General features: G+C 44.5%; 1 protein-coding gene across 3 annotated transcripts in view; it reads left to right on the forward strand.

Annotated features, from left to right (window-relative positions):
* Positions 1–239: 239 nt before the first annotated feature.
* The window catches only part of WASHC1 (WASH complex subunit 1), a 42,885-nt gene continuing 28,280 nt past the window's right edge, over positions 240–14,844 (forward strand). The window contains exons 1-4 of one of the 3 annotated variants that reach the window (XM_051617235.1): positions 253–336; positions 1,652–1,716; positions 2,212–2,320; positions 12,427–12,580. In XM_051617235.1, coding sequence (XP_051473195.1) covers positions 12,432–12,580 — 149 coding nt within the window. In that variant the 5' untranslated portion in view covers positions 253–336; positions 1,652–1,716; positions 2,212–2,320; positions 12,427–12,431. Of the gene's footprint in view, positions 337–1,651; positions 1,717–2,211; positions 2,321–12,401; positions 12,581–14,844 lie in introns of those variants that run through there. The other 2 variants (XM_051617225.1, XM_051617215.1) reach the window with 2 other exon arrangements.

Genomic DNA, 14,844 nt, shown 5'->3' on the forward strand with positions numbered 1-14,844 from the left:
GGCCCCCGGCGCCCTGCCCGGGGGCAGCAGACCCCCGGCTCTGGCCAGCCGTGCCCTCGGGCTGGCCAGCGGGCCCGGCCCGTCCCGCACGGCGAAAGGACCGGACGCCACAAGATGGCGGGCAGGGCCGCCCGCGCGCATGCGCAGCGCCGCCCCCGGGCTGCGCCGCCAGCCGCGGGGGGAGCGCCCCGACCGGGCGGAAGTGACGCACGAAGTAAGGGCGGAAGCGGCTCAGGGCGCCGCTTCCCGCTGAGCGCGGAGGGGTGGCGGGCGCGCCGGGAGGGGCCGGGGCCGCGGTGTCCCCGCCGGGAGGAGCGGAGCGGAGCGGAGGTGTCGGTGGGTTCGGGACCAGGGGCCGGGGCTCGGGGAGGCTCCCGGCCGCAGGCCCCAGCGGGGCAGCAGGCGCCGGCCGGGCCCTCTGAGGCTGCCGCGGGGCGTGCGGCCTGTGGCCCGCGGGGGAGGGCGGCCACAGGCTCTGCCCCGCGGGAAGCCTTTCTGGCCTTGGAGGAAGGAGCTGGTGTGAAGGGGGAGCCGCCCCGCACCTGTCTGGGCGGGGCAGCAGGCCTGGGACACCTTCTGTTACACTTCTGAGGCCCTTCGGTGCTGAGCCGTGGAACAGGCTGGGAATCCTGCCAGGGCTGCTAGGCGGGCCGTGGAGCAGGGCAGCCTCGGGTTGGCGGCGATGCATGGGCTGCTCACACCTAGTATTGCGCTTGGGGGGGCTGGAAAAGCACGATGCCTGCTCTCCCTGGAGGGCAGGTACCCTGTAGGGATAGGCAGCTAGATGCTGCAGCCTGAAGGGAGCTGTGGAAAAGAGGAAAAGTTGTCCAGGATAAAGGATCAGGGGACTCTTGCGTTGTGGGTTTCATGATTTTTACCCAAAAAGTCAACTCATGGCTTGTAATACAGTTGTGGGGTTTTTATACTATTCCAGGTGCTGATTAATTACTAATAGCTATCAGCTAATTGCAAGAACACCACTGATTATAGAAAACATACCTTTTGGTCCCTCAGTGCATCAATACAGTTTATTACCTGGAGTGCTGGCAAATCAGTTTCAATATGGATTGCCATTCTTATGTTGCACATATTCCTCACTCCCAAGCTCCAAGCTGTGGTCATGTAACTGTTTGTCAAATATAACCATGTCGTCAGTGTTTGTGAGTGAACCCAGGTGCTGTTGTGATATATGTATTTACTGTATTCATTTTTTTCTATGTTCAAAATAAAGAACAAGTCACCCAACAGTAAAAAGACCTCGGGGCTACGAGATGTAGCTGTGCACATGGAAGAGAGGCTGCTGATGGATGCAGTGAGCATTGTGAATCCGCATCCAGCAGTGGTGATCACTGTTAGTATTTTTTTTTAGTGATCAACAGAAGTCCTGGTGTACTGACAGGACTTTTTTTTAAACGGTGTAGTTCAAGTGTTGAGTAGTTGGACAGCACCTGGATTTTCCCAGAGGCCTCTCTCAGAAGAGGAGGCTTTTCTTCTCTGGGGAGAGCAGGCTAATTTTCAACTCTGCTTGCTTCTACAGTGCAGCTTCCAGCAAGGAGTGTGAGGTTGTGCCAGCTGCAGTTCTGGCATTTCATGTGATTCAAGCAAATGTCAGCTAGGAGTTGGCTTGAAATGACCTATTTATTTCATTTAGGTTGTGCAGTGGGTGTTGCTGGCAGTGGTTTGCAGACTGGATTGACCTATCCTGGAGCAGATGAGGTAGAAGCTAAAACTGTCCCTATTTCTTGACTCTTGGTTCTCTGAAGTATGGAGCCTTCCTAGAGCAGTAAAAGGAAGTGGAGCGGATAGTGCTGCTCTTGCCAGAGGCAAGGGCTGGAAGCAAAGTGACTTTGGCATGTTCTTTTTAGAGGCTTTCTGCATTTCAGTTTTCTGGGGAATCGGAGGTGCTCCAGTCAACTGTCCCTTCCTTAGACTTCCTTTTAGTAAGGTTAGCTAAGGACTCATAACTTCTCCTGATATTTAGTTATGGTTGTCTTGTCTGAGTAGTAAAACTGGGATATCAAGGCTGCCCCATATACCTTCTGTATTCCTGGGATGCTTTGGCTGGGGGGAAATAGCCACACCTCTGAAGAGCCCTCAGGCAGAAAAATGCCTGAGGCACTCCCAGAGCAACAGCAGATGCTAGCTTTAGCATCTGCCCTTCTTCTGTCACTCTGGATATTTAAACTGAGTTTTAAATCTTCATTCCTTCAGGTAAAAAGTGCTGTTCTCTCAACTCAGGAGTTCATTGGCAAGAAAAGTAAAAGCAGATAATCCCTGAGATCTACTCTGCAGTCTGGCTTCTGGGTTCTGCTAATACCAGGTAACTACAATCACTGCACTCTCAGCCTGAGCAGTAAAAGAGAAGGGCAGAAATTGAGGGCAGAGGAAAAATGGTACTGAGATAAGCCTGAAAGCAAGGCAGGGTTTTTTTTTTTAATATTAAAGCTAGTGTGCAGAGGAAAAAGAGGATTATTTCTGAAATTGTGATGTTTCCCATGACTGTGGTGTTTGAGCTTGAAGGAAATAATTTTTATCACTCAAAAAGCAATTTCTGTAGCTAATCACCTCTGCTTAGACCCCTTCACAAGATAACCTTTGCCAGAAAATAGTCCATCCAGCAGTTTAGAGGGTTATTGATTCCTCAGGTGTCATTCTTTTGACCTAGCTTTTTGTCAGCTCCTGTCATCCAGGCCATCCTGGAGGGGATATTCCTTCTAGCAAATGTGAACAGGCTTGAAGACGTATCCTTATAGTGATTGAGTTCCCTTCCTGTCACTTTACAGAAACTCAAGCACTTTGTTTGCTTTAGAATGTATGAAACAGGCAGGAACTGGTTTGGTTGCCAGTTTGATTTGGTTTTTGCCTTTATTAAGTATGTCAGGATCTGTTGTAACACAGTGTGCGTGAGGTATCAGTGCTGTAAAACTTCAGAACTTTGGAGCAGAGGTGTGGAGGTGAAAGATAGGTCGTTGCTAGTTAGAGTTTGCAGGGATGAGAGACGTGTCAATGGTTAAATCTGCAGCTAAGGTCACTCTGCAGGAGGCTGAAGACGGTTTTGCATCAGAAAATTAGAGGGAAATATTAGCTGGATTTTTTTTTTTTTGTGGTGACAGAGGTGCTATGTTTTTGGAAGTGTGTGTTTGTTGCTGTGGTCTAATAGACTGAACAACTCGTTTTTCTGAACCAGACATTCTGGAGGAAGCTCTACAGCAGCGTTTCAGCTAGCCTGCTTTGGAAATGCTTTGGTATTTAAGAGAACTTACTGCAGGAGAGTGGCCCTCTAGGGGACTTTTGGCATAACCAGTGGCTTCTGTGGGTTTTAGGCATACAAAGCCAAAGTGCCCCACTTAGGAAACAGAATGAAGAGCTGTATCTGGATGCTTGGGCTGTGATTCTCAGCATTACTTTTGATGTCTGTATTGTAGGTGTATCTAAGCTATTTGCTGAGACTTCTTTTATAATAAATAGTGAGAGGAAGGGGAGGCAGGCAATTATCACAGAGCTTTTGCTCAGTTTTAGATGGCTGCCTTAGAATCGGATCAATTGTTCATTAGGGCGCCTGGTTGTCTCCATTAGTGATGAAAGACAAAGGTGACAGTTGCAGAGTGGGTTATCTGATTAACTGTAGATATCAACATCTGTCTGTCAAAATGAACTTGATGTGTCCAGCCGAAGGAAATCGATTTCAGCCTGTGCTCAGAGGACAGGACTTTCTCAACGAGGCGATGCAGCCTGCAGCTGGGTGCCTCGTGGCAGTGTGGGCTGCTCTCTGTGCCTTGCAGAGCAGAGCTCTGCATTGAGAGGACAGGTTGTCCTCAAGGCAGCAGTGGCTTAGAGGCCATCTTAGGTTGTGGAGCTGGGAGGACTGAAATGCACCTCTAAATTCTTTTCAGTCTCTGCCTTTCTCTTCGACAATCACGTAATGTATTAGCGTTCTGTCTTCTGGAGGGCTGGTATCATTAGATTGTACGTGATCCATCTTTTAAGTGTCAGGTATTTTACAGTTTGCCAGGGAGTTGCCATATGCTATTGTAAAGCTGGGCTCCAGGATCTCAAATTTTGATTCTTACTTTTTAGCCTAAGTGAAGTTAGGGCAGTGTGATACTCGACAAGCCAACAAATCTAAGTGACCTTTTTTAGGGAAAGGGAGGGTCTCCATTTGAGAACCATCACCCAAGTATTTTGATATATTGGTTCAGACCCGTGCTTATTCAATTCAAGAGGCTGTGCTGCTGGTAGGAAACCAAATTCTCTGGTTAACGTGCCTGTCAGTAATTTATTTTGCTTAATATCATACTGCTCATAGATTTAATCTCTCTTTAGTAGCTGCAATACCTGCTATTTCTTTCAAAGCAGTGTGTCTGAGCTAAAGATGTTATCAAGCCCTGGCTTCTAGAGAGAGGCTGGCTGAACTACTGGGCTCACGCTTTCAGAAGCAGATTTTTGACAGGCCAGTGCTTTTCCCTTGGCAGCTCCGAGTGCTCAGGGATGATCATGTGCAGATAGCCTTTTAGTTTGGAAACAGCAGGATAGGACAAACACCTAAGTAGTGATGAGTGTTTGTTGGTCTCTGGCACAGCCCGTGGACCTAGGAGACATGATTGTATCAGACACCCAGTTTACAAAAACTTGTCAGTAAGCTGCTCTTTTGTTGCAAAGCAGCCTATACATTGTCTTCCCTCTGCAACTTAGGGAATTAACTGGGAGGAAAAAAAATAAAAGTTTTCGGGGTTTGGATGCAAGTTTCATATCAGAGTCTTGCTTTTTCCAAAAGTTCATATCTTCACAGCATTAACTTAATATGTTTTTTTAGTATTTTGTAGTACAATGCTGGTAGTCAGTAGGTTGAGCAAAACATGTATTTCAAATTGAATGAGTCTTGAGCACCTTTCATGCAGATCCCAAGGTACATTGAATTAAATGGCTACCAGCAGTTCATAGATGCAGCTAACAGAAAGGCTGTAGCTGTGACATGGCACAACACGACGTTATTGTGGTACCTGTGGACGTGTGAGATACTGCAGATGTGGTAACTGCCAGTAATTCCACACCATTTGGGTATGGAGAGCTGAGGGGCATTATATCACTGGGTAGTTAGTGACTGCCTAGCAGTGCAGCAGAGAAAGCTTTTCCTTTTTCTGCAGCTGCTTTTAGAACAGATGAGGTGAGAGTGCTTCAGTGATAGAATCTGCTCCTGCCATTTCCAAGCAGAGTATTGGCCCACAAGGGCACGATGCGCAGTGCGTGGAATGCAGTCTGAGCCATGGATTCCTGCTGAGTATCAGGTCAGGCTCCTCAGTGTTCTGCTATTTCTGCAGGGCCGTGGTGTGAGATCTTGGCTGTTCAGGTGGTCCCATATCAATGAGCAGCTTATGGAAGTATCAACATGCACCAGCAGGTGCCTTGTAGGATTCATTTTCTAGGTGGACTTTTTTTTTTTATGTTGTTCTTCTAAGGTAATGCTATACTGTGAGAACAGGCTGAAAGTATGAGGTTGAATAAGTATCTCTTTGCAAAGCTGGAGCAGAAATGGCTTTTACAGCTGCAGCTAGGTTAACTTTGTGATGTAGGTGTGGCCATAATGTCCCCTTGCTGCTGTGAGGGAGAGCAACAGCTTCTGAAGAGTCTCACCTCCTTGCCAGTCTCACTGCCTGGGAAGCTCCAGCTACCCAGTTTAATTAACTCATTGAGAGTAGGCAGGGTGGGACAGCTGCAATGGAGAGCTCTCTTGCTCCAGAAATGGTACTGGAAGATAAAATCCTAACAGATGGCAAGCCCTTAAAAAATGGAAAAACCCCACTCTTCATAGCTTTGTCTAAAATAGCTACTAGAGTTCTTGAGACCCAAAGCAGTGGTGTCTGCAATGGAGTCTGAGTATGCTACTATAAGAGATATCTAGTATTATGAGCACCCTGGTGGAGTACAGCCTGCTATGGGGCCTAATTATGGTCTTATTAATGCTTTCTTTCATCACTGCCTTCGAGCCTTCAGATGGTGATTAGACCTATTTATAGGGGCAGAATTCCTTAATATTCAGCACAGTGCACCTCTTGCCAATCAAATCAGTATCATCTGCATCTTTGATTGCTGCTTAATAACACTGTAGAACATGGTTAATTGAAAAATATAAATAGACTTTTCATCCTCTTAACTTAGCAAAGCGCTTCTCTTCCTCCCTTTTCCTCCCTGCCCCCCACATCCCCAAAAGAAAATAAAAAAAAAGGTAAAGTTAGCTTAATACAGGGACTGTGGTGAACTTCTTGTCTCACTGCTGGAATATATCTTGCTGTCCTATCCATGACAGTTACCTATTATGTGCTCTGCTGGAGGACTAAATTCCAACCCCTCCAATGAATGGTCAGCACAAGGCAGAATGATAACTTGCTGCACAATAAAATAGGACTTAAATCTAGACTTTTGTGCTGTGTTTACTACCAGTATGTAAACAACTTCTGGCTTTCATTTCAGTTATGTGTCTACATCTGTGAGTGCATGAGCACAGACTGCCTTATCCTGTCCATTAACAGGAGGAACATATGCAATGGACATGTCTTGCTTTTCTAGCATTTTAAGTCTCTTTTAAAAATACAGTTCCCTGGCTTTTCAACTGGTAAACTCACAGAGGCGTGCTTTATCTGTGGAGGGCAAGGTGATAAAATTATCCTTTTTAGTTTATTTTTTTCCTGGAAGGAATTGTGTTAATTTGTTGCAATGGCCTTCTAGGCAATCTTCTCGTTCAACCAAGGTATGACTTGAGTATGCCAGCAGATTTGATTTGAATTTGAAGTTCTATAGGAAGCCTGTGCAGAAAGTAGAGAATGAGAATTATGTAGTAGTATGTTAAGTACAGTGCTACAGGGTACAGTATTTAAGTGTATAGTAATAGAAGTTTGTGGTGAAACACAACAAACCTTGCAACAGTTGGGAGTTCTGTGAGCTCTAAAAGCTACATTTAGGTACTGTGAGCAATGTGCTGATGTAGTATACTAGGCTGGAGCAGAGGAAAAAGTGAGAACAGAGGTCTGTTATTGTCTGCCAGGATGGGACATCTGTCCAAGTAAACATGGTAGAAAGTGTTATGTGTTAAGAAATTACTGTCAGTGAGGAATTTGGAATGACTTTTCACTGAACCAAGTTGTACATGCGACTTCACCAGAGGATAAGGGATAAGATATGCCCAAAGCCTGTCTCTATTCAGTTGTTTGAATCTGGTCTCAACCTGTACTTGGTTTGTGACTTGGTCTGTTCCAATGTGGAACCATCCTGGTGGTAGTGGTGTAGTGGTATGTGGTGAGGGACTTATGTTCTATTGCATGTTACTGATCCCTGCATCCTTGCAGGTGGCTACAAGGCATTGATCTTTATTATTAGAGTCCTACAAAGGAGAGACATAGGGCTAGAGATAGCCTGTCATTTCTTGGAAATATTACTGCATGTGGGAATTAAAAGCCACTAGTTCATGCTGCCTTTCCAGTGCAGTGATAGAAGCAACAGCACAGTAATTACTGAAGCAGCCCTTGTATCTTTGAAGAAAACACACTTTTTTTTCAGAGTATTTAAGCTCTTTTCTCCCCATGTAAGTCTTTTGGAAAGGTGAGACAGTTTGGTGGAGGCTGATTTTGCATTTCCCACTGCTGTTGTTTCAGGTTTTGCAAGTGTGAATGTTGAAACTGAGAGGGAAAGAGCAGCTCTGAGCACACACAGGTAGCCACCAGCCCTGATGAACTTTATACCAGTTTGTCTGAGGTTAAAGGCATAGAGAGCTTAAGGCAGAAGTACAAATCTGAGCAGTTGCTAGCTCTAGTCAGAGCTTCCAAATCAGGATATAGCACTCACAAGCAGGTGGTGCAGTAAGAAACCTTTTTCTTCTTGTTTGCAATTTAGTAAAGCAAATGAGGTTATTATATAACACAAGAGCACATCTGTCTTGATCATGAAAGCTGACATAGAAAAATAATGGAGTAAAGAGTGGCTAGAGCCCCCAGATGCTGCAGCAATTTTCCAGAGCCTCTTTGATCACAAAAAAAGCACTGTTCTGCCTTGTGTGACCCACAGGTGGTCACACCACTAATGATTAAATCTCTTGGGTGATCTGACATCTGCTCTTCTGAATCATACTTGCTTTGGGATTTTATATGCTCATTTCTCACTGTAGCATCTGAGTATTTCATATTGGCCATCAGATCCAGAATGCTGTACTGTCTGCTGACACACACCAGCTCCCTCTTTAAGATTCTGCAGTGATACTGGAACCAGTTTATGGCTTTGCTAGAAGTCAATTCTCTATGTAAGATATTAACAGTTTACTTGCAGCTTTGTTGTGTGTTACATGAAAACCTGGTGTATGTTGGGCAGGGTGGGAGAATTGAGATATTTCTAATACGCAGCGCTTTGTTTTTATGTAATGCCCGATTCTGATAATGGAGTGTCTTGGTTTAGTGGTCAGGGTGAACCAAAACCAGAGAACAGAATTGCTCTCTTTTACTTCCCTCTGCCCTCCCAAGGGAAGATAAAAGGGGAATAAGGAAGAGAGGCTTAAGGGCTGGAAGTTAAAACTAGAACAGGTTTACTGGAACAGGGAAAGGAAAGTAACACATGGGATGAGAAGCAAATACATACAAAACCTGACCTTGATGATTGCAGATGTGTCTGAGGGTCACTTGTGGCAGGGCTGACTTGGGAAAAAGGGTCCATGGCTCTTTGCAGCAGCTGATGCATTCAGATCCTGGAGGGCACATGGCAAGCTGATGGCAAAGCAGGAGCCTGTCTCCAAGACTTCTGAGCAAGAAAGGGAGCAGGAAAGGCGTAGACTTCTGGGTTTTATAGAGTATGGCAGGAAGTATGAGGGAATAGTGACCCCTCATCTCTTCTGCCCAATAGACTCCTCAGGCTACTAAACACCTTCTCTCTAGATCCTTGTATTGGTACCATAAAATTAGCCTTGGCCCCCTCAAACCATGACATGGAGCAGGGCAAGGAAATGTGCTGCTTTCTTGTCAGTGCACTGGAGGCTGAGATAAAGGAAGATTCAGTCTTACTGAGTGACATTCAGTCTGTACTTTCTTTCCCCTGACTTTTGTTGGAAGTGTTTTAAATTTTCCCTATTAAAATCTTCCTTGATTCTGCAGTCTGTGTTATGGGAAGCAATTTTGCTTTTATTCTAATCATACAGCCAGGCTTTTACTCAAAGTGTTTTCAAAACTGTCTTGTTTCTCCAGTTAGTTTGGTCACAAGAGCAAATAAATACCATCTGTAGCATGGGATTTTACCCAAGTCTAGTGATTTAGAAGGCTGTTGCTGTTCTTCCTCTTTCTTGGTATAAACTTCTAATTTGTTAGTTTGACACAGAAAAAAATTGCCTTTTGTGTTGGTCTCTGACAGAAGTTCTCACGGAGTCTACCATGTTTCTCTAATCTGTTTTTTTTAGGAAAGGTGAGAATCTGGAGCTTCTGTGAGAGGCTATGTTGAGAACCCTTGAAAGTGAATTTTACTGACAGCTGAACTGTCACAGTGCCAGCAGAAGCACCTGAAGCTTTTCCTGCTTTGCCTCACCACTATGTGCTCCTCTCTTTGCAAGGGAGCAGTTGGTCCTGAAGAATATTCTGCGGCTTCTGAGTGTGAGGAAAGAAATGGTTTGCTAGCAATTAGGGGAGTGCTGCTCCTGAGTGTGAGCATCTGTCAGCTGAACTGAGCTTGCCTTTAGAAAGGTCACTAAGAGAACTGGGATTGGTGAGAGTCTGGGAAATTGTACTGGGGCATTATAATCCTACCTGGTCTCAAGAGGTGAAAAGCTTGGCCTTGGCATTCTGAGGTGCAGGATGACTATTACACAGTAGTGGTTTTGATAGTGGAGAAAGTTTAAGAAGTCCCCTTCTTCCCTCTCTTTCGTGACTAGGCAATTACAGCTATTTATCTGGCTGCAGTAAACTGGGTCACTGAACTGATGTGAGTTAAAAATAGTCATCCCAGCCATCAGCAGCTTTAATTCAACAGAAGAGTTGTGACCAGTGGCAGGGAGGTTCATAAACTTGTTTTGCTGCTGGAGCAGAAGTGTCCTATAACTGTGAACTCTGTGTTACCTGGTCGCTTTGTTCTGCATAGTCAATGAAACAGTAGATGTGAAAGCAAAAGTGTTCAAGCTTGGTTGTGGTCAGCAGATCAAAAAATGCCATTTCAAAATTAGCTGTACTTCTCTCAGATTAACTTGTATGCTTTACAACTCTAAATAATAATTTCCTGCCTGCTGAATAGGCCCAGTCAAGGAGACTAATCAGTGTGCAAACATTGCCGCTGAAGTGTGGGTACAGAGTCTGGCTGCCAGTAATGCATGAAGTGAAACAGAATAGGTCCAGGCGTCCTGCAGCAGAACCAGGTCTTCTGATGGGTTTTGATTTTGCAAATTTGTTATCTGTGGAAAGGTTCCTAGGTTTCCTCCCTCTTTTACATCTCATAAGATTCATTATTAAACACCCTCCCCCCGCAAAAAAACTCAACAAACCCTACTCCCCCCAAAAAAGCCCCCCCCAAAAAGCCCCGAACAACAAAACAACAGCCCTATCACATTTACAGTAAGTCTTTCCTAGCCTGCTGTGGTAGTATCAGAAGGAACAAATTTGGAGAGAGTGGATGATGTTTCTTAAATGTAGAGGGATGGCTGTAGGCAAGTCTAATCTGATATATTTTAATATTGTGCAACAAAATAGGGAATTGAAAGAGCGTGTGAAAACCCCTCTAATATTCACCTATTAAGTAATGGGGTTTTGCTGTATCTACCTCTTCAGGCTTTTGTTTTGTGAATTTCTCCAGTATAGGCTGTTGTTTTTATGTTATTCTCAGCCTACTCTGCTGTACAGGCTGAAATACAGTTTGTAGGCAGCATCACCCTCTGGATTAGCTTCTGCAGACCTCCAAGTGTACCACAGAAGGAATGTGTTATGTTCTGAGTTATCTCTCTCTGTTTCTGTTACCTTACCTTTTGATTCTCCTTTGTTTTGTTTCTTTTCAGCTTAATGATTATTTTCTTATACAGATGTACAGCGCTCTGCATGATGAGACCCTGCAGTGAGCAGCTGTAGACTGTGTTACTTTCCGGTCTGAATGAGCAAGAAACCCAGGGGAAACAAGTTTGAAGGAAGTTGTGTAGGCCTAGCAATAGAGTTTAGGTTAGAAAACTGCACAGACACTCTACTCTGTTCATTAATCAGACTGTCCTAACAGTAATGTATTTGTGAGTTTACAATTTCTAATGTGCTCAGAGAAATGGATTTCTTCTCTAAATGCTCCTCCATGACCCGGGAACTTTTGTGTTATTTTTGTGAGCAAAAACACGTGACACAGGCTCTTTGGGAATTACTGAGGGAGAGGTGAGCGAGGCTGACAGGATGGAGACATGAGTGATGCACAGGCTCTCCTTGTCTGAACTATAGAGCAGTGGTATTCGCCCAGCTGCATCCAGGAGCACGCGTACTGCTCTGGTGTGTGTGTTGAATACGGCTGAAATAATTCAGTTGCAGTTTAGGTTTTCATAGAATCATAGAATGGTTTGGGTTGGAAGGGACCTAGAAGATCATCTAGTTCCAGCTCCCCTGCAAGGGCAGGGATGCCTTCCACTAGACCAGGTTGCACAAAGCCCTGTCCAACCTGGCCTTGAACACCTCCAGGGAGGGGGCATCCACTACCTTCTTGGGCAACCTGTTCCAATGCCTCACCACCATCACACTAAATAATTTCTGCCTAACATCTAACTAGTTTAAAACCATTACCCCTTGTCCTATGTGAAAGGATCCAAAAATCGGGAGGCTTCTTTCAAGATAGTTACTAAGGGAAAATCCAGTCACCAGAAGCAACGAGTAGCTCCTAGGAGTCTCAGAATGGAAGAATTCTCATTAACCTACTTGGAGCAAGGGCATGTGTGCACATGCATGCCCTATAATTTCATTGCTGCTCTTCTTGGAAGGGAGGAGTGGTTGTGTTTCTTGGAGCAGAAGTGTAAGATGAAATACTGCATTTTGTTAATAGGGTTGAATAACCTGAAATATATCCATCTGGAATATAAGGATGGGAGGAGGGGACGCAGTGATTTCTGATGAGTCTTATCACCACCCTGAGCTAACTTTACTCCGAAGTGTGGTCTTTGTTTTTGGCACCATACTGAGCAGAGATTTTTGAAGTACTGTGCTAAAAATCAAATGGTTCCCAAGAGCATTTGGATAAGCAAGATAATTCTGTTTCCCAGTAGCTGCCTCAGCTTTTTTAAAAATCCAATATGTCAGCCTTACTACCTGTGCCTTTCTGCTCAGCTCGACAATTTGATTGCAAACGCTTTCCTAAAACAATGAGGGGAGCAGAGAGCGAAAGTCCCTGAATAAAAGCTGTGATAAAGTAAAAGTCTGTTTACTGTAATGACCTATTTGCTTTTTCCTTTAGGCACAATGGCTACGGTAGCCCAGAAGCATTTTTTGGAAGGGCAGACGTACTCAGTCCCCCTTATCCAACCGGACTTACGCAGGGAGGAGGCTGTTCAACAGGTGGCAGATGCACTTCAGTATCTGCAAAAGGTGTCGAGTGATATCTTCGACAGGTAAGGTGCTGCCATATGGGGCTCAGGGGCTTGGCATTCAGCAATAGGGAACAGTGCTGTGATAAGGCTGCAGTAGTGAAAGGGCATTTCATTAGTGAATAATGGAAGTTCGGAAAAGGGATAAAGACCAGATGCACTTTGATAAAAGTTTATTGGATTTGCATCTGCCAAAGTTAAGCATAATGAAATGGCTGCAGTTAGTCAACCATTGTTTGTTTCTAATGTTTTATTCAGTGGCAAACTCCCACAAATTGCATTACTGCTTCTGCTGCAGTTATCCTTTATTCTTTCTTGCTCATGGTTTAAATGGGAGACTTTCTTATTTAGAGTATCTGGAAGATACATCTTTTTGATTCATTGCACGTGGAACAGTGGAATAAAAAGTGTCCGTTTGTTCTGATCTCTGGAACTTAGAAACTGTTCTCCTTGGGCTTCTGTTGTTTTGCACTTATCTTTTTGTATGTTGGGAAGTGATCTCTGGGGATTTGGCCCAGACTTGCAACCTCTTTCATGTATTCCTCTTTAGGACTGGATCTGTAAGACTATCTATATGGCAGATCAGAGATTCTTGTGTTTCCCTGCAAATGATAGTAGATAGTGTGGTGCCTGTTTTCATCTGATGTCATCTTTGATATCTCAGTGCCCTGAGATGGGGTATTGTATCATTGGTATAGAAGCAGATCAGCATTTATCTTCTCATAGCCTGATGAGCAAAAGTACTTGCTTTGTTTTCAGTGGGGATCACTACTAGATAGTTTGATTTATTATAGTGTGAGCAGGACCATAGCATTCTTCCTTTTTTTTGGAGTTCTTTTGTTTTTAAGGGCACTTTCAAGTCCTTCAGTTTTGTTTTTTTTTTGGTGATACTATGAAGGGCAGCTTCCTTTCTGGGGAAAAAGGTAGTCACTAAGGCTGAGCTTAGGTCATTGAGGCAAATAAAGGCTTTTCATTGGCATAGTTTTTGTTTGGTCAAGGGCTCCTGGACAAGGGCCAGGAGTGTGTGTAGGTTGGATTAGGCTGAACACAAGCTCTTATTCCTTTGTGCACTTCTCAGTAGGGGAACCCTTTATAATATAAGGCTGGGAGAAGGCTTTCTAGAGCTACCAGAAACTTGGGACTGGTTGGCAGTGCTGTCCCTGTCTGCAGAGCAAATAAAGCTATTGACAAAACAGGAGTGGTTCTTTATCCATCTCTTTTTTTTTTTTTTTTTCCCCTCCTACTTGCTGCTTTGTAGTGCAGTGCCCTGTAATTTCCCCAGGGAAGCAAGCCTACTGTTTTGTATGCAAGTCATTCCAGAGTCCTGAACAGTGGCTGTGATGCTGTTCCCTCACTCTTTGATGCACTCATGACTTTTAATTACCATTTTTTTCCAACAACAGCCGAGGCTTCATTGGGCTTTTTTGTTTCCTTTGCCTTTCCTCTGACGTCTCGGCTCTCTGATATAATTAATAACGATTTAGTAATTATGCAGGCATCTGATTAAAAGTTCTGTGACCTTGGTTGTTCCATGCCAATCAAGGGGCAAAGCTTTCAAGGTGACAACTTTGCCACTTAGTGAAGAGTGACCTTTTATCTTCCCTTTTCTGTGATAAGGCAGCTCTATCTTCCATTTCCAGGAAGGAGCTGCCTTATCTGGGGAAGCTGACTCTTCTGATCTGCAGAAGAGCAGCTTGCAGTGTTGATGGAGAGGAAAGCTGTTCAGTATGGCAGACTTATCTGAGTGTGTCAAACTCATTACTTCAGTACTACAGAGATGCAGATGTTCTCGAGTTGTTTTGTGGGAACACTTGGATTGGTACAGTGCTCTTGAGAGTGGCAAGCTGATTTGTAATTTGTTGAAGGTGGAATGAAAGGGTCTCTCTTATTCTCTATGGAAGGAGGAATCTTTCTACAATCAAATCTTTTTTTCCATGTTAGCTGATCAAAGCTGCTGCTTTGAGTTGTTGCTGACATGACGATTGAGTTTGAATTTTTAAAACTAACCTGTCCATCCATTGTACAAGGAAGGTGAACTTTGTCTCTCTTTATTTGGAACCTGGCTGAAGACAACTGTGGTCCTGCTGTACTTGTAGAAGAAATGCTCCCTGGGTTAGTGGCTCTGCAGAAGCAGCAGTGATCAAAAGTGGGCTCAGTCTTCTCAAAGGGACACAAGAAAGACACTTTTGCATTTGGGAAATTGGGAGAAAGAAGGTAAGCAGCTTTCCTGCCCTTCCTCCCGGTTTAGGGAGTCTGGGAAACAACCCATGAGACAAGTTGCTTTCAGA

The sequence above is a fragment of the Apus apus genome, chromosome 1 (assembly GCF_020740795.1).
Source record: "Apus apus isolate bApuApu2 chromosome 1, bApuApu2.pri.cur, whole genome shotgun sequence".
NCBI lineage: Eukaryota > Metazoa > Chordata > Aves > Apodiformes > Apodidae > Apus > Apus apus.